The 18,088-nt window shown below is 40.0% G+C and overlaps 1 protein-coding gene across 2 annotated transcripts in view; it reads right to left on the reverse strand.

Annotated features, from left to right (window-relative positions):
* The window catches only part of CYFIP1 (cytoplasmic FMR1 interacting protein 1), an 82,849-nt gene that overhangs the window by 50,762 nt on the left and 13,999 nt on the right, over window positions 1-18,088 (reverse strand). For both annotated transcript variants that reach the window (XM_061459764.1, XM_061459763.1), the window contains 14 exons: window positions 14,167-14,290; window positions 13,891-13,980; window positions 12,436-12,513; window positions 11,289-11,390; window positions 9,555-9,736; window positions 8,196-8,292; window positions 7,928-8,056; window positions 6,784-6,888; window positions 6,414-6,505; window positions 5,055-5,172; window positions 4,180-4,302; window positions 1,982-2,107; window positions 1,525-1,691; window positions 21-168 (listed from right to left, as the gene is read on the reverse strand). In XM_061459764.1, coding sequence (XP_061315748.1) covers window positions 21-168; window positions 1,525-1,691; window positions 1,982-2,107; window positions 4,180-4,302; window positions 5,055-5,172; window positions 6,414-6,505; window positions 6,784-6,888; window positions 7,928-8,056; window positions 8,196-8,292; window positions 9,555-9,736; window positions 11,289-11,390; window positions 12,436-12,513; window positions 13,891-13,980; window positions 14,167-14,283 — 1,674 coding nt within the window. In that variant the 5' untranslated portion in view covers window positions 14,284-14,290. Of the gene's footprint in view, window positions 1-20; window positions 169-1,524; window positions 1,692-1,981; window positions 2,108-4,179; window positions 4,303-5,054; window positions 5,173-6,413; window positions 6,506-6,783; window positions 6,889-7,927; window positions 8,057-8,195; window positions 8,293-9,554; window positions 9,737-11,288; window positions 11,391-12,435; window positions 12,514-13,890; window positions 13,981-14,166; window positions 14,291-18,088 lie in introns of those variants that run through there.

An 18,088-nucleotide genomic window follows, 5' to 3' on the forward strand; every position in this document is an offset into this window, starting at 1 on the left:
ACCACCAGACAGAAAAATACCTGAGTGCTGGAGGGTCCTACTGCACGCCTTGGGACTTTGATGTCAAAGCCACTTTTGGGGTCCTTCTCTCCCCTTAGAGCTGGGTCATTGAACGGTTCGTGACCCGCTTCCCAGTCACAGACTGTCTTTCTTATGGCCTGCAAAACACTGGACACAATTCACACTACTTCAGACCGATACGCATCCAAGTGCACTGCTGAGAACATTTTACTTCTTTTAAGCCCTCTTCCACAAGCATAGAAACTTTGCAACAGCATTTGGGAGCTCGGGGTAACTCAGAGCAACCACAAATGACTTTGCCAACTACTTCAAGAATGCTACGTCCAGGAAACAATTGCCCCACTCTGTTTATCAAAAAGGACAGTCCAAAGTCCTTCTCCTCTGTCAGAAGAAAGCTCATCTCTTAGACTGGTTCATCAGAGAGGAAAGTCGCTTGTCAAGAATTCACCTCTGGGCACCTTAGCAAGCACATCAAGCCATTTTGTTCTTGTTCTTCGGATTATTCCATCAAACCAAAGCAGATTATTCCATCAAACCAAAGCATATTATTAACTAAAGAGACAATCTGGCTCAAATGAAAAGCAGCAGTAGAATTCCTGTTTCCAGCAGAAATCCAGAATTCAGCTGGACTTCATGTGAACAGCTTCATACTTCTAAACTGGACTCCAGGTATTTGTCAGAAACCTAACCAGCCACATCCTGTGGCATGCTGAATGATGAAGCAAATGTCTCTTCCCAGATCTGAGCATGTGTGAGAGTAATACTTCCCTATTTCATGAACATCCCTGGGACAAAAGGACTCTCCCTGCAAACTTGATAATTCGGAGTAATTTGTTTATTTTTAGCTTATAAGGATATTTTTGTGGCAGTCAGAGCATTTAGCAATAGCCCGATTAGCCAGACTTTCACCTCTAAGAGCTCTGCAATGAAACATGAGAGTAAACAAATGGTAAGCAAGTCAAGATTAAAAGCAAACAATAAGGGACAAAAAAGTAAGGTCAGGAAATGCCACCAATCAGCGTTGGCAGATGGAGAACAGTTGGAAGAGAAGTGCAACGCTAATAAGCCAAAACCAGCAGAAGCTGAGAAAGAGGGCAGGATGCTAAGAGGGCAGAGACAAGACTATGAGGTGGAACGTAAACTTGAAACACAAGGAGAGGAAACACTGGAATCATAAGGAAGATGCACAGTAACGCTTTTATTTAAAATAATAACACTAATCTTGCTTTCAATATTATAGTATTCGTCTTTCCTTAAAATAAGCTACAAGGAAGACAAGACTTCCTTCACTAGTCCTAGCATAGCCATGTTGGCAACTATTCATTTTTTCCTTCAGACTTCAACTTCCAATACACATTCAACCAAGCTAACTTTGAATACCAGACAGACTACTAAGGGAGTACAGACTTAAAGAGGCAACATTGAACAAACATGCAGTTCTGTAACAAATTTAGTAAGACCTGGGGGAAATAATATAGGAAAGGACGAAAACAAGAATGTTACCTCTGAATGACATTTTTCTTCTTTTTAATGGCTTGTCTTAGTGGCTCTCTAAGTGTGACCTGGGCAAAGTCCTGAAGAGCTGCATAAATGGTATGGCGAATGGCATGATTGAAAACACTTTCCATCCTTCCCATCAGCACCTGAAGCCCTTTGATCATGGCTATCACCTGGAAAAAAAAAGAAAAAAGTTTATTTTTCTTATTTTGTTTGTATAATTGTTCAAAAAGACCTTTTTTTTACTTACAGAAAATGAGAAAAGAGGAATTAACAAGTTCCAAAAGATAAAGAATAATTTTCCTGTGCTCCTCCTACATACTGAATGGAGGAAAACATGGTCCTTCAGAGTCGACACAGGGCATGCTGTCTTCTTGCACTGAACATAGAAACTTAAAGAGAATGTTGTCCTTTATACAGAATTAACCTTTGGAAAAACCCTGTGAAAAAAGATTTCTCTTACCTCAACCAAAGCAAACTTCTCCTCGCTAGTATAATTGTATCTTGTTGCTCTTTCATACTCTTCCGCGTTGTCAGGACAATCTTTATTAGAATATTTGTCAGTTGGGTGTACCAGCTTCCACGAATACTGCAATTCACAGAGCAGAAGAGGGAGAAAAAAAGAGGGGGAAAGGAAAAAAGGACTGAGAAACAGCAAATGTAGCTGGACACAAATAACAAGCTTTAAGAAGTTATCTCCAGTGCATTCAAGAATATCTGAAAAATAAGAGTTGGTACTTTCCTCAAAACCTGCATGAATTCTGAAACTACCGTCCAGTGGAAATGCCAAACAATAATTTGCCTGACAGATTTTCTTGAAAGCCAGCAATCCTCTATTGGTTCAAAAAAATGCAATTCACATTCAGCAAGTAATGCACTTCAGGGTATTTTTGATTGAGCAAATGCTAGCATAGGCAAGTTTCTTCTCCACTTTAAGCAGGAGAAACAGAGGTGGCCTCCGTGCATTACAAAAAAGTCCATTCCCACAAAAGATTGCTTCCAGCTTGGCCAAATATTCACATTTAGAATGTTGTTGAAGACAACCGGAAAACCACACATTTCCACAGGTTTTTGACCTTTATGGTTTTGGGGCTTTTTAATGTTTACTAGGCTTAAACAGCTGTATCATCTGTGACAATCTCATCTGCACAGCATGCATTTCTCTTGAACACTGCCTATTCAGTCACTGCAAACACAGCTCAAAATGTTCCTGAGCAGTGTCAGACTGTTCCAATATCCATCAGGGTTCATTTAGTGAAAAATCCTAGTCACATTCAAATGTTATTTTCTCACATTTCAAGTTCAGCAAATAGTAAGGCCTGGTTGGTATCATCTTTGTGTATGTTTTAGATTACAGAGCAGTGTAAATTTGCCTACTATAATAGATTCCTATTTGCACCAATTTTACGATGGCAAAGAAAAGCATCACATCCTGTAACCTAAGTGCTACAGAGAGGACACTGGGGAAATTATTAAACAAATATTAATTTGGGGAGAGCACTGAGTTGACAGGATTAACTTGGACATCAAATGAAAGCCGAAACTTTTTATGTGAACATGATGCATGTAACAAGGTTCACAGACACCAAGTAAATGCAGAAGACAGGTAAATAAGTAGGATACTCCAGATCAGAATAAATTCTCAGGAGGAGGACAGGGAGGAGGTGAACATGAATTTACATGAAAAGTACTTAAGGGAATTCATACAAATAAAAAAGACAAAGAAGAGCTGTGATAATAGGCAAAGAAAACAACCCTGCTGCGGTTCCAGTTTGTTCTGGAACTGTGTGGATAAAAATGGAGCTAAGAATGAGAGATTTTCAACAGAATTATAATAGGAAGATTGGCACTGTGAAGGGACAGCCTGAATGCAGCAATTTGCAATGACAGGAATGAAGAGAGCAAGTCTGGGAGTTGTAGAGGACAGAAATAGATGGCAACAACCTCTCTTTAAGAAGCAGAAAAGCAGAAGATGATTTTCACCATAAAATACACTGTTGACTTAAATCAGAATAGAATAATACAGGGAAAAGCATGGCTCATCTACCAGCTTTTTAAAAGTCAATTAAAAGTACAGAAGAGAAAAAAATCTGAAGAAGAGAGAAAAATCTCTATCTGTGCCCATTGTAAACACACTGCATTCATGAAGGGAGCTTGATGCTCCCTCATACATCAGAGGCAGAGGAGGAGCAAGTCTGGCTTCCCTCACACAATATGTCATCTGTTTCAACCCTTCCTAAAACACGATTTGGTGCAGGCAAGACAAACAGCTTTTATCTAAGTTGTCTGCAGCATAAAAAGGACTCCAGCATCCTCCTCTTCAATTTCTGCCTTAAGCAGTTTCCTATACAGTCTCTTTTCTAAGTGGCACCTGTTTTTTAAATAAATTATTAAAATATAGAGAAAGAACTCTGCAGGCTCTTTATTTCCTCTCCCTCATCTCCTCTCAAATTTTCAAATGCAATATTACTCCTAGGACCTGAGAACTTCTTGGGACTTTCTCTAAGAATGTAATTTGAGCAGGAGGAAAAAGGAAGTGAATGAAGAAGGGAACTGAGGGAAGAAAACACAACATGCATTTTTCATTCCATTAAAGCAAAGCCTGTCCAACCTCATTAAGCCACCTCTTCTTCATCTTATTTTATTTCCCAGATAACATACCACTTCCATGACATGTGCACTCCACTGAGAAAGAAGCTGCAGACCTTGGAGAGAGAGATCAAAAAGCTTCCGATACTCTGCATCTGTTTTTTGAGCTTCCTGTCGACCAGACCCAGTCACCACCTAGGATATTATTAAACAACAGAAAAAAACAAACCCACATCAGAACATGCTGTATCCAGCAGCATGATTTCATGAGCATGATCCAGAGCCAAATTTCTACATAGATTTCTTTTAAGCATTAAAACAGCACCACATACCAACACCTGCATCAATATTAGCTTTTTCTTCTAGAGACTACATAGTTGAACACCATAGATTTTGGTCAAAAGATGGAAACCACTGGTATGCCTACTCACCAAAATATTGTTGCAGATGAATTCAAGATATCAATTACATATATGTTCTAGATATGCATGTTTTTAATATATATATACATATGTGTGTTTACATGGGGTTTTTTTTTGTTTGTTTGTTTGTGGTTTTTTTTACTAATCTCTTAACTTTTAGCTTCCTTTAAACTGTTAAACCACCCATTTGGAGTAAGGGCTACACAACCTATTCCAAAAGTGACATCCCAAAAGTTCTAGGGTATATATCCTAAATATATGTATATATATATATATACACACACAGAGAGAGAGAGAGAGGCAGAATAATACTGCGGTGTGCATGATATGTCATCATTATATTACATTTAAATAGTACAAATACCATTCAGAGAATGGGTATTATCCCTGCTGACAACTTTTCTTGATTCAGGTGATCATGCTTTGTCATTTACCTATCCCCAGGTTCACCTGCTCTCCAGATACTTAACAATAACTGTTAATCAGTGATGTGAAATTTGCACATATAGCTGTAAGCCCACACACCTCACTGTTGCTGTAACGAGCCAGTTCAGATATGAAACGCATATGGTCTTCTCTGATTTGGATCATCTGCTCACATATATTGTATTGGGGACTGCTGCTGGAAGATGTACATGTCCATCTGTTTCAGAAGACAAAAAACCCCACCTAAATCAGCTTTAGGCAATAAACAGTACAATTGACGCTGCAAAGAAAGATCCACAATACATGGCTTTCTCGGGTATTTTTAGTCTTTCTCCTGTTTGAGGCCTTTTCTCTCTTCAAACCTCTACCTCTGGCCCTGCACAATCCGTAAGTGATAGACCGCCCTTCTGAGTTCAAACAGTACTTTTTCCAAGTCTTAGAAAAAAAAAACAAACTTTTTTTTTCTGTTTGAGTTTGTTGTTTGGTTTGTCTGGGTTTTTTTAAAGGTTGCTGTTATGAAATAACAAACCAGCAGCCCTCTTCAGGAACACTTAGGGACAGGACCAAAAAGGACTGAAAGGCAGGGCAGAAGTATAGGGATAGGCTGTAAGATACATCTATCTACCTTTAGACTGCTTTTTGTTATTCTTGTTTAACTGTGAAAAGCCTAAAGTATGCTCCCAACTATAAAAGAGGCATTATTAAATACTATCAACACGTTATCAAGAGGGACACAAAAGACATGCTACCAGGAATGTCAGGTTAAGTAGCCTATTTTTAGTAGCTCAGTAGGCCCACTGCTGTTCATTTTCTCTTAGCAATTACATGCAGGTTATGTGGTTTTTCTGCAGGAATTAAAATGCAAAGCGTTACATTCTAAATTCACGTAACTGCATAGAGGGAAGGTTGTGGAGGAGCATGGAAATGTTCACTAAACCAAAGCAATAACCATAAACCATGGAACCATTTACGTAACAACTGGCTGCTTTTGCCAGCCATTTTGCTGTTCAGCACACCTTGCTGAAATAAAGGAGGGAAGACAAGCTAAGTTGCTGCTCCATATACAATTTATACATGCCTATTTACCCATGCACTACTACTGCTCACCTTGCTTAGTAAAATCCTTCATTTCTTTTAAAGAAAGTTTCATATTTAAAGGAAAAAAATAAAAGGGAAATTAGTGTAAGATAAATTTCATTTCCTCCAACCTAGGTGATTAGAAATGTCACAGATACAAGAATGAGTTCAGAAGCATAGAAAGATCTTTAAATGACCTATTTCTTTCATTGTATCTATTACATGAATTACATTACTAGTGAAATAGCCACACCAAAAAGTAGACCGAGGTGAAAATCCTATTAATTATAGAGATCCGCAGACTAATTATGAAAATACACTCCAAAGATCTGACTCTTCCCAGCCCAGATGCTCCCTGCTTTGTTTCCTTCTCCCTCTTACCTGGATTTATTTTCCTCATAATGGGCACTGGTCTTAATGTATCTGGCAAGTTCAATCTGCATGTCACCAAACAGTGGGACAACCTGCAACTGCTGTACACATGGAATAAAGTGGATTAGATAAATTATTAAACATAAATCTTAGTGAAAGGGACTTTGAGCAACCTGGTCTAGTGGAAGGTGTCCCTGCCCAGGACAGGAGTGTTAGAACTAGTTGATCTTTAAGGTCCCTTCCAACTCAAACCACTCTATGATTCTAGGATTATTTACCCATATTATAGTCCAAAGTGATCTTTATTCTATTTAATTATGTTTAAAATGCAAGCAGAATTAACTTAAAAATCACATATTAAAATCACATCTCAACCAACCTTAAAGAACTTGTCTATCTTGGCTAAATTTATCCTTTTCTTTGCATCCAGCTTATAGATGTTGCTGACACTTCCATCCATCAGGTACAATCCAAAGCCCATAACCTGAAACAGAAAAGAAATCAAACCTCTCTGCAAAGGGATCTTAGAAGTAAAACCTGCTGCAGTAAGACCGCTCTTCATATCATTATAAAAAACAGTAATATTTTAAAAAAGAGGTTTTAAAACCAACCCTCCTTCAAATAGAATATATTTTCAAATACATACTTTTCTGCAGTATTCTTTTATTATATGCATGTTAGTAGTTTTTATTTTAACATTAGCCTGCTCAGTTATCTTTAAAAAGTGTTACTTGTTTGTATAAAGGTTTAGCATGCAAAAAACTCTCACTGAATCTAGAGTATGGCTATTTTTAGACAGGTGGTGTTTTTTTTGTTAATTAACATTTTATTAAAATCCTGTATGTGCAAACTGATCTGTAACAGAAGGTCAGATCTAACATCTCTGAGCAACTGCTTTTTATGGCTTTCAGTGCATCTCTGAATTATAAGCATAAGAGTTCAGAAGCATAAAAAAATCTAATTACATTTTGGTCAAGTTATTCATTAACAGATAGTTATAATTCAGTATTTACAATAGCAGGAGCTGAGCATTAGTGACTTAATGCGTTTTAAGCATGCGTTTACCAAACAAAAGGCCTAAGTATGAAAAACACATTGGGCATCCCTGCAGCAGAACACAAATGTTCTAGTGTTTGTGTATGGTTTCAGGATGCTTCTATTTGGTCCTAATTAACAGAGCTCAGAAGTTAAACATGAGGCAAATATTCAGTTCTTACTCTATACCTTTTCTTCCACTTCAAGACATACAGTTGATATCAACCACTCTTCATACTGCCCAGCACCCTCTAATTACGTGCACATATTCCAGCTAACTAAACTTACCTGCTTAGTAATCCTAGTTTTAAACTAGTAGTTCTCTGAAATATTTGGTACAAAGCCTCATGCAAGCTTGCCACACACCTAAAAATAAAGCACATCCTTTCTGCTGTCATTATACTTCCTAGAAACACAGTTCAGTACTTCAAACATTTGTGTCCTGTCCCAACCATACTTTTTCAATTTTGTACCCAAAAGAAACCTACTTTCAAGAGCATATGTTTCTCACTGGGTGTTAGATACATTTTGTTTTCGTAGTAGTCCACACACAAATTCACAATATCTGCAAGCAACTCTTCATAGCCAACAATCACCTCCAACTGCTGCTGTAAAGACTGGAAAAAACAAAGAAAAAGATATTGGTCAACTAGTGATAGCCCCTGGAGAACAACAGTTATTACCAAACTGGAAGTGTTTCATTTTAATAGTTTTGTAAAGCTTTAGGTACTTTGCAAAAAGACAATTAAAGCTTACTTGTGTTATCTTGTTGTGGTTGGCAAGAAACATGGAGAGGTTCTGGGATTCTTGAATGGACTGAGGATCTGCCATTTTCCGGAGGAACTGAGCAGCTCTTCAAAAACAGAAAACAAAACAGTGTTTCCCTTTTGCAGGACTACTTCTAAGCAAATCCATTCCCTTTGAATAGAAACACACCCATCTCCAAATCTGCCAGGGGAACTGTAAGTTGTAAGCACATCTTTAAGTGCTAGTACAACGGCATATCATTTGCTGCTCATGCAGGATTGTCAACCTCAAGTGCATCTCTCGCCTCCAAACTCCTGAACCAAGCAGAAAGAGAATGGGCAGAAGCATGCCTTCAAAGAAATAGAAAGGCACACCAAGTAATTTTAGAGGTCTCCAGACACAACATCAACTATAAAAAGGCAACTACTGGTAGATATAGAAATTAAATCTCAAGTAAGTGGAAGCAGCATAGATTGGCTAGTCATTGCCTGAATGGTTTTCTTTATGAAAGACTATGAGGAAGGTGATCCAGTAGTACTGATAGGCAGAGAAGCCATGTAAATGCATTTTCACCAGGGTTTTTTTGGAGCACAAGGAATCAGGTGAAGACTGGAACAGGCTGCGCAGAGAATTTGTGGATGCTCCACCTCTGGCAGTGCTCAGGGCCAGGTCTGACGGGGCCCTGAACAACCTGGTCTAGTGGAAGGTGTCCCTGCCTGTGGCAGGAAGGTTGGAACAAGATGATCTGTAAGATCCTTTTCAACACAAACCATTCTATGATGCTTAAGCTAGTATAGAGACTGTCTTCCCCTGATCATCATGTTTGAACAAATATACCTGATGCCATCTGACAGCTCTAGCAGAAAACTTGGCCACTGATAGACCACCCTTCTCCCCTCCCTGCTACAACCTGAGGTCACAACAACCTTGAACAGCAAAGCTGAAATGTCTTAAGAACAAGTGTAACAACTCTCAGCTACAAATGTCAAAAGTGGATGCCAAAACCAGAACAGAACAAACAGAAGAGGAGCAGCACAAGCCACCAGCAAACCAGTTTCCCCTCAAACTTAAAAAGAAAAGTTTTACTGAGCAAAGTATATTCAATACATTTAGCATACACCAAGACAGAAGTATTTGACAGCTTGGCATTAAAAGGCAGAAGAACTTTGCTGCTGGAAGAGCATAAAGAAAACAGATTTACTCATCGTCCTCCCTGCAGTCAGCACATCCCCAGTTTCAAGGTAATCCGTCCCACACGAGGACCACTTTAGAAGAGAAAGCCGTCAGAAAAAGAGCAACTGCTGCCATCTCGTGGGAGGCCTGTATGCTGGCAGCAGAAACCCAGGTCCTGTTCTCCTTGCCACTTACCGTTTGTAGGCTGAATGGTCGTTCTTCACGCTGCACTTCATATTTTTCAACTCATCCAATACTGCGAACATGTTGATGAATTTGCCCAGCGTGATCAAATATGCTTCAGACACAAAGTCCTTCCTCCTCTCCGCGTGGCACAAGCGTCTCACCTCCCCACAAAATCGTTCAATTGCATTTCTCTAATTGAGGGGGGGAGAGAATATGACAGGAAGCAGGGAGAAAAAGCCATGAAATTTCCAGGAAAAAAATTTCATCACACAACAGGAGCTAGTCCAGTGAAAAGCACCACTGAGGCAGAAAAATGTTTAAAGTACGCAGGGTGTTCTGGTTTCGACTAGCAAGGCACAAGCACAAGCTTGTCATAGAATCTCAGAACAGTTTGGGTTGGAAAGGACCTAAAAGATCATCCAGTTCCAGACCCCCACCGTGGTCAGGGACACATTCCACTAGACCAGGTTGCTTAAAGTCCCATTCAATCTGGCATTGAACACTGCCAGGAATGAAGCCTACAACTTCCTTGGGCAGCCTGTTCCAGTGCCTCACCACTCACAGTAAAGAATTTCTTCCTAATATCTAACCTAAATCTCCCCTGTTTAAGTATGCAGCCCTTACCCCTTGTCCTCTGTGGGGCTGAATACTTGTTGTAAGCTCCAAGTATCAGCAGTGATTTTTGCCACAGAGCCTACCTAGCACAAAAGTCAAGCTACTTCTTTGCAGAAAGTCAAGCTACTTCTTTGCAGACTAAAGTCATGAAAGTTTAAAATCCCTTTGAAACAAGTGATTTCATGCTCTTTAGTGAGGAAGTGTGCATGCATCAAAAGGCAGATTATAGGTATGTTCCCTTAAAATAAAAAAATCCAAATTCCACAGCACACTAACATGCCAACTCTCAGTGTACATCCTGGCACGTGTTTATATGAGGGCTTATTTCCAAGCACTCATCAGGGCCATTTGAGATGGAGATTACAAGTATGAAAAAGACAGCAACCTCTAATGTAAAAAGGAATCTGTTCTGACATTAAAGCACTATTCTCCTTGAATGAAAGGAGACTGTTTGTACTCAGTAAGATCTGCCAGCTGGGGAAGATGACAGGAAATACCACATTTCATTCAGTGTCCGCTTCCTGTGGGCTCCAGAGCTTGCAGGCTCTAGATGCTCCAGTTCCCTCCGAGTAATGCCTGGAAACATTCTCAGTCCATTGAATGAAATGGCAAGCTGCCAGCACGGAGGATAAAGCAAGACAGACTGCTATTCTCCAGTGACCGTGTAGGTCAAGTGGCTGGCAGGTCACAACAACTGGGTTGGCCTGCCTCGGTTAGGAATTTCCATAGCAAAGTTGCACCTGCTGCTCTGGAGTCCAGAATAGCGGATCCCTCACTCCCCACCAAATGGTTTCTGTGCCAAGATGCTTTTATGTATACATGTGAAAAGTATTATATTTCCATTTCCTTTCTTTCTAAAGTGCCACATCTCTGTCCTCATGTGCTACATAGGGACCATATGCAATTACTTTTGGTTTTATGTGAAATGGAGATTGTCTGAAGATCTTAAGATAGGCATTAGAAATTCTGCCCTTATGTCAGACAATACAGGTTTTTTTTTCAAAGCATAATGACAGTTCAGTACTCAAGCACACATCAGGCATACAAAAAATAGGAATAGATGAAGTATACAAAACAGGAATATAAAATCACAAGCCTACTGACAAACTTTGTTTACATGCCTTTTACCTGAAAATACATAAAATTCATCAGTTTTGTGACTTCTGGCTCCAGAACTTCCACAGTTTTCTCATAAATTTCTACTCTGTTAGGCTGCTCATTGCACTTGACCTGAGGATAATTAAAAAGATCATTACACTTGGAAATGTCCCTCATAAAGCCTCAGAAACTGAGATCCTGAGGAAATGCATTATCACCCTAATGAAGACAAACTCAAGGCATAAATTTCTGGGTTTGGCCATTTTATGCTAGCCTTCTAAACTTTACGTAAAAAAAAAACCACCAAAATCTGAGGGTTTTTTTAATTGCCTCATAGCAAATAATTTAGTTGTCAAACACCTGTGTATGGTTAGGACAATCTTCTTCCCACATTAAACCACTTGCTCAAAATCATGTACTAAACCAGGACCAGAACTAGAAATTAAAACAGATTACCTGACTCCCACTCTAAATCTTTAAACCACAGGATAAGCCTTCTTTGCATTTCAGTACAAAAATAATTGCATTACAAGCTCCTTATAACGCAGGCAGGTGTCAACTCACGGTTATAATTTTGTTCAGTTTTCTGATGCACCTTAACATTCTTCCCACCCCACGCTTGTACAACCATTCCCAAACACTTTATGTTGACTTGACACCTATTCACAGGGGCTTATTTTTGAATGCAGATGAAGAAAACACTAGGTAGCTCTGATATTTAGAAAATGACTACATAGAATGTCTAGAAACTTAAATGTTTAACCTGAATGTTAATTGTTACAAGCTACGCTACTTGTTAAGGCTGTTCTGAATTTAAGTGTTAAGCTTGGGAATGGTAAGGGTCCATTCTCTTGAATGAAATTTTGACCTCAAACAAAGTTGACAATCAAAGGTTTTCCATCTAGAGGGCATTACCCCAATACTACTCTTGAACCAATCAGCAGGTCTGACACAAAACCCCTGAGGTATTGCTATAGACACCCTATCAGAAAAAAGTAAAACTAGTCCAGCTGGTCCCCAAGTGCTAAAAGACACTCTTCTATGGCAGACCCAGGTTAACAATTCAGGTGCCAAAGTAGATCACATTTCAGAGATCATTGACAAAGCTCCATCTGTGCAACTCCACACCAAGACAGGAGTTCATGTGTTGCATGACAGCTTAACCTTCATCCTTTACCTGAGGAATGGCTCTTGAGCAGCTTCTCCATGTGTATAACATGACTGCATATTCCTGACCCTCTTCTAGCATTTCATTCTGTAAGACACTCAATGTAATTAGGCATTGTAATAAAAAAGGATTAAACACACTTGTTTTCCATCATTCCAAACCCTTGTCAAGACAAACCTGTTTCTCTTATCAGTGTATCTACAAACACATATATATTGCAACTGAAAGCAACACTGTATGTAAAATATTACCATAATTTATAGGCTTAGCTTGCATATTACATGTATCAGAGCTGAGTAGCTACTGATGTCCATCTCGGCTATAATCCCATGGCCAAAAAAATTTCCATTAATTCCCAGTCATATATTTTAGCACCCAACCTAATTCTGAGAGAGTTCACATGACCATCTTCCTACCACTTAAGCCAACAGATACCTGTCAGATCACTAATCAACAACTGCAGCAATTACGCTTACCTAACGACAAAAATTACCATCTCCCCAGATCAGATTGGTTTTTTGTGTTGTTTTTTCTTCCCCAAACTAAAGAAACTGTGATCTATAAATATAAATAAAAATACTAATCTGAGGGGGCAGGGTGCTGGGGTGGTGTTTGTTTTTCTTTTTAAACTCAGGCACTGCAGGTAGAATGGTAAAGGATGAAAGAGTCAGCACATATCAAAGGATATTGAAGAGCAATATCCTTTTTTAAATGTCAAAGGAGAGGTCCAACAATATTCAAACAATCAAAACAGGTTAAGGAGTCACCAGATAATTTTAAAAGTAGACTGGTGTAAATTCACATAATTTTCAGTTGCATGTAATCAGGTGCTTAATCTGCCTATTTCACCATCTGTGAACTGGCCTCTAGGGAATCACAAGACATATTAGTCCTCATTTATAAGAATGCCATGAAATGACAAATTTACTTTGTCTCCCAAAACAGCTACACCATTAGCAGAGACAGAGTTACCAGCACGAAGTCTTATCTTCCACAGTGGAACTGTTAAAAACTGCAGGATACATTATACAAAAGCATGCCAATAAACCCATTAACATACACACTCCTTAGTGAGAAAGCCAACAAAAACCCTTCAATGCTACTGAACTGGCAGAGAAGTAGTGTAAATTCTGGAGGATGGAAAGTAATTTTTCACTCAAGTTACAGCAGCTAGCTGTCAGTACAACCAACACCTCACAATACTGGAAAAATGCACAATAAAATCAGAAAACTCCTGAGCAACACTGGTTGACCAAGAAGAAAGACAACCTTAAAATTACCAAGAAGTAGATGTGTGAAAAAACAAGTGTCACACACCTTTTCATCTTACTGCCTCCTGGAAGTGCTGTAGGTAACCCGGTTTCTGGTTTTCTGCGGCCACAATTCTTACAATGAGCTGCATGAAGACTTGTTCCTTCCCTTTTATTTCAAGTAATACAAACGTATATCTGAACATCCACTTACCATACTAGAATGGACTGTAGCTTGCTCAATGTATCTTGCAATGCCAGTGACAAATGCATTTCTGTCTTCAAAATTAGTGTTAAAGTTTGGCTGCAAAGAAAGCAAGATACAGAATTAAATCTTTGGTAGGGAAAAGAATTTCTATATAGATTGCAAATACAAACACGCTCTGGGGTTTGTGTTTCCTTTTTGGGGTTTTTTTTTGAAAAGCACATATTCTTTTTCTTAACAGCAATGGGAAATGGAAAAACTCTTTTTTCTACAATGACAACATACCTGGTAAAGCAGAGATGATGGTGGGGGTTCAATACACGGTTGCTGATCTGGCAATGGTAATTCTTCCAAGAGGTCCACATTGGACAAGGCATCCTCCAGTGTTACTTGAGCAGTCATTTTGCCCCTGGTTAAAAAAAAAATACATACATATATATAGATATGTATATGCACACACATATAACATGTATATGTTTGCTACATACACAGAAAACAAATGAGTAATATGAAAAGCAAGGAGCTATTAATGTTGAGGAAATGTGAAGTTTCCCTTCAACCATAATGGGAGGGAAACAAACTGACACAGTTTTCTTATATGAGTTTTAAAAAATACTTCAAGGACTAACATCCTCCCTCCTTACTATTACAAGTTGAGAAATGTTTCTCTTCCTCCATGCTGCACACCAGAAATACATTAAAAACAGAGGAAAGGATGACCTCTAATGCTCAGTTTTCAGCCAATGTGTATTCAAAACTATGCACAGATACTACTACCAGGAGACCTGGCTGTCAAAAGGTGTCAGCAGTCTCCAGTGTTTTGTGTCCTAGGACATCCAGATCTGCTTTGGGTGCCAGAGAGGCCCCAAAACTCTGAGAGTCACGGCAATCTCCATAAACCTCCCAACTGCTGCCACTGCATGGGGTTTTGAACCAAGAAGACCAAGAAGAAGAAATTCTAGGAAGAAAGGGTCTTGGTCATCCACTTCTGTATAATGATCTACCCACCCTCCTCGGTGGAGTACAAAATTCCTCATTTTTAAGGCAATACTTCTAATCAAGCCATCTCATTTTTTATATGAGGCTTTGCAAGTTATTCTCTGCAGAGAGAATAACCATTCACCTACTGTGCATGGAGCTGCTGAGCACTGCCCTCCGCTCTAACCAGGAGGGCAGGAACACCGAACACCTGCACCCCAGAGCAGCAGGGCCCTGCCAGCCCCACATGCAGGGGGAATGAGCAGATCTCACCCCAGCTTTGCCACAAAGCTCACTGAGAGAGGGCCAGGACAGGCTGGCTATCCCAGCACTCGCTGTACTTGTAGTGGCTTGGCAGGAAAACCTCCTTACTTTCTCTTACCTAATTATGGTTTCCTGGGGGAAGCCCCACAGATACAGCAGCTTTCCTCCAAAGAAGGGCTCAGCTGACAAAAAAACAAGCAAAACCCAGAGCAAAGGGAAAGAAGCAACCAGAAGTGCTTACTTCTCTACCTTCAGAGACCAACCATGCATCCTAAGCCATTGCCCAAAGCTAACATGCCATGTACAGAGAAAGCTCGCCAGCAGCTTTAAGCAGCCACCACTGCAAAGGTCCAGGGGCCTTTTGATTCTTAAGACCCCAGCCCAATGCTTGCTTCAAGCTCAAGCATGTGAGGTTTTGTTAAAATAAACAAACAAATGTTCACATTGTGCATTTTGTGATCCCTGCCCAAAAAGGGGGAAGGACGGGACTGACAGGAGTGCTGGCTGGCAGAGCTGTGCTGGGACACTTGCCCAACACCTGCCTACGCCCAGCTCAAGCTCTGTCACAAGAACCACAGTTACTCTCAAATTAGAGACCAGTAAAACCCACAGCGTCATCCCTTCGATAAATAAACAAATGCCAAAAAACCTCCACATCTGGGCAAAAGTCCTGCGAGAAGGTCAGACTCTGAACAGTTTTACCTTAGAGGAAACAGAATAGAGTTGTCAAGAAGTCAGAGTATTTCACATAAACAATATTTGGTTTTGGTCTGAGTACCTATAGATCAAGCTTCAGCTAAAAAAAGAAAACAACACTTTACATAGGTTAGTTTAACTGAGAGGCTTTTCCTCCTCTTCACCTCTCTTATCAAAGCAGAATCAGCTGTATCAGCAGCCGCTCTGGGATGTGCCAGTGGTGGGACCATTAGGCTCATAGCCCTGCCTCCCTCTGCACCGCAGGACAGCACTACAGAGGGGCACTACAAAAAGCTTATCCATCCACGCTTCAAAAACTATAGCAACTTAGTACCTGTTTGCGCTGTTCCAGAAAGCACACCTGCACACTTCTGGCCTCAGTATTTACAATTGCACAAGAGTAATCCTCCAGCATCAGCATCCTATGTTCAGACTATTGGACTATGTGTGGATTTCTTTTTATACACTTGGAAAATAATTTAAAAATAGAAACCAAAGCATAAGCAAAACCAAAATTTCATTTCACTTACACTGCCACCTATTTAGCAGCACAAGCCTGGGAAACCCCTGTTACTTGGCCAGAGGCACAAGCTGAGCCATAAAAGGTTCCTGCTGCCCTCTGGGTTGTGAAAAGAAATACAGGAAGGTGTGTTTTTCCCAGCTCTTCAGCATAATTTCCTAAAGACAGATCAGCATTTTTCCAACCAGGAAAACATAAGCAATCGGGCACAGACTTACAAAAGCCTTCTTGTTTTAAGATCACTCGCTGACAGCTCCACTTTGTAATTTTGCCAAAGGTATCCCATGTGCCTGATGTTTCTTTGGCCAAGTTCAATGCCCCTGCTCTCCAGCTTTTTTACTCTGGTACCTAGCAAGACGTGAAAGAGGAAACAGCTCCTTCCTGCCCAGATTTGACACATTTGCAAACGTTGCAAAGCCATGATTCACACTTCCTCTCTGCCCCCCAAGAGGTGAGCACCAGAGGTTTGACAATGGCAGCGGCAGGGAGGCAGCTGGAGCTTGGGTACCCTCACACCATGTTAGCCAGGATACCACATCATAGAATCATAGAATAGTTAGGGTTGAAAAGGACCTTAAGATCATCTAGTTCCAACCTGCCTGCCATGAGCAGGAACACTTCACACTAAACCATGTCACCCAAGGCTCTGCCCAACCTGGCCTTGAACACCGCCATGGATGAAGCATTTACAACTTCCCTGGGAAACCCATTCCAGTGCCTCACCAACCTAACAGCTCAGTTAGATGCTGTATTAATTTTACTGATTCTGGTCTACATTATTATTTTTAATTTACTACATCACACAGCCAGGTGACACCACCACACAGTTCATGCTCCATCCCTGCCTGATGTGCAACCCCTGGGGCCAGGACTAGAAATACTTCCTTGAAGTTTATTCTTTTTCTTCAATTCTGATTGGGATGAGCACTGGGAGGGCCTGACTTGGTCAGAAGAGTTGACCTGTGCTGTGGAGAAGCTCACTGAGCTACCTCCATCACATTCTGTCCACATGAAAAAACAAACCAAAAAAGGCACCAAATCTTAAAGCTCCCCTCAGCATTGTTTACATTTTGATTTCAATCAGAGCTGGATTATTATTGAAATCTATTCAGGCAAAAGATTTACCAATCTTTTTTAAATGTCATGGCTCTGTACTGCTGTTCCCAGCCACGCAAGCCCTGCTCACAACAAATACCCCACTTTAGTATTTAAAAGGAGATGACTCTCAGTCCTAGCAAGCACATCATTTCCATATCTCCATCCTTACAGAACAATGTCAAACTCTTTGTAAAAGATCTATGCTCTTAATTCCAAGCATGTCAGAAAACACGCAGCATGCACTTCTATGCCCCTTGAGGCTTCAGACTACTTGAAAAAAATATCACCAGGAGCAATTATGGGGAAAAGTCTTTTAGACAAAAGAAACAGAGAAAAAAAGGCCAAAATGAAAAAAAAAAGACTAAATAAATGAATAAGCAAACAAGCAAGGTAAGGACTGAGAAAGCAGAGAGTAGAGAAAAGAGCAAAAGTTCATTAACTTCAGAATCAGTGTGAGAGGACTGCAGTATTCAGCTCTCAAGCTCAAAGGTAAAAAAAAAAAAAAAAATCCCCAAATTCTAGGGAGTTAAGTAGTTATGGAAAAAACTTCAAGCTTTTCAGATTTCTTCCAGTGACAGGATTAAGCAGGTCAGATTATTTACTGAAGAGAAGATCAAAAGAGAACTCAGGAAGTCAGTCTATAAATAGCTA

This window comes from Pezoporus flaviventris, unplaced genomic scaffold (genome assembly GCF_033815535.1).
Source record: "Pezoporus flaviventris isolate CSIRO_AGI_PZ_B2104156 unplaced genomic scaffold, CSIRO_AGI_Pfla_v1 ptg000030l, whole genome shotgun sequence".
Lineage (NCBI taxonomy): Eukaryota > Metazoa > Chordata > Aves > Psittaciformes > Psittacidae > Pezoporus > Pezoporus flaviventris.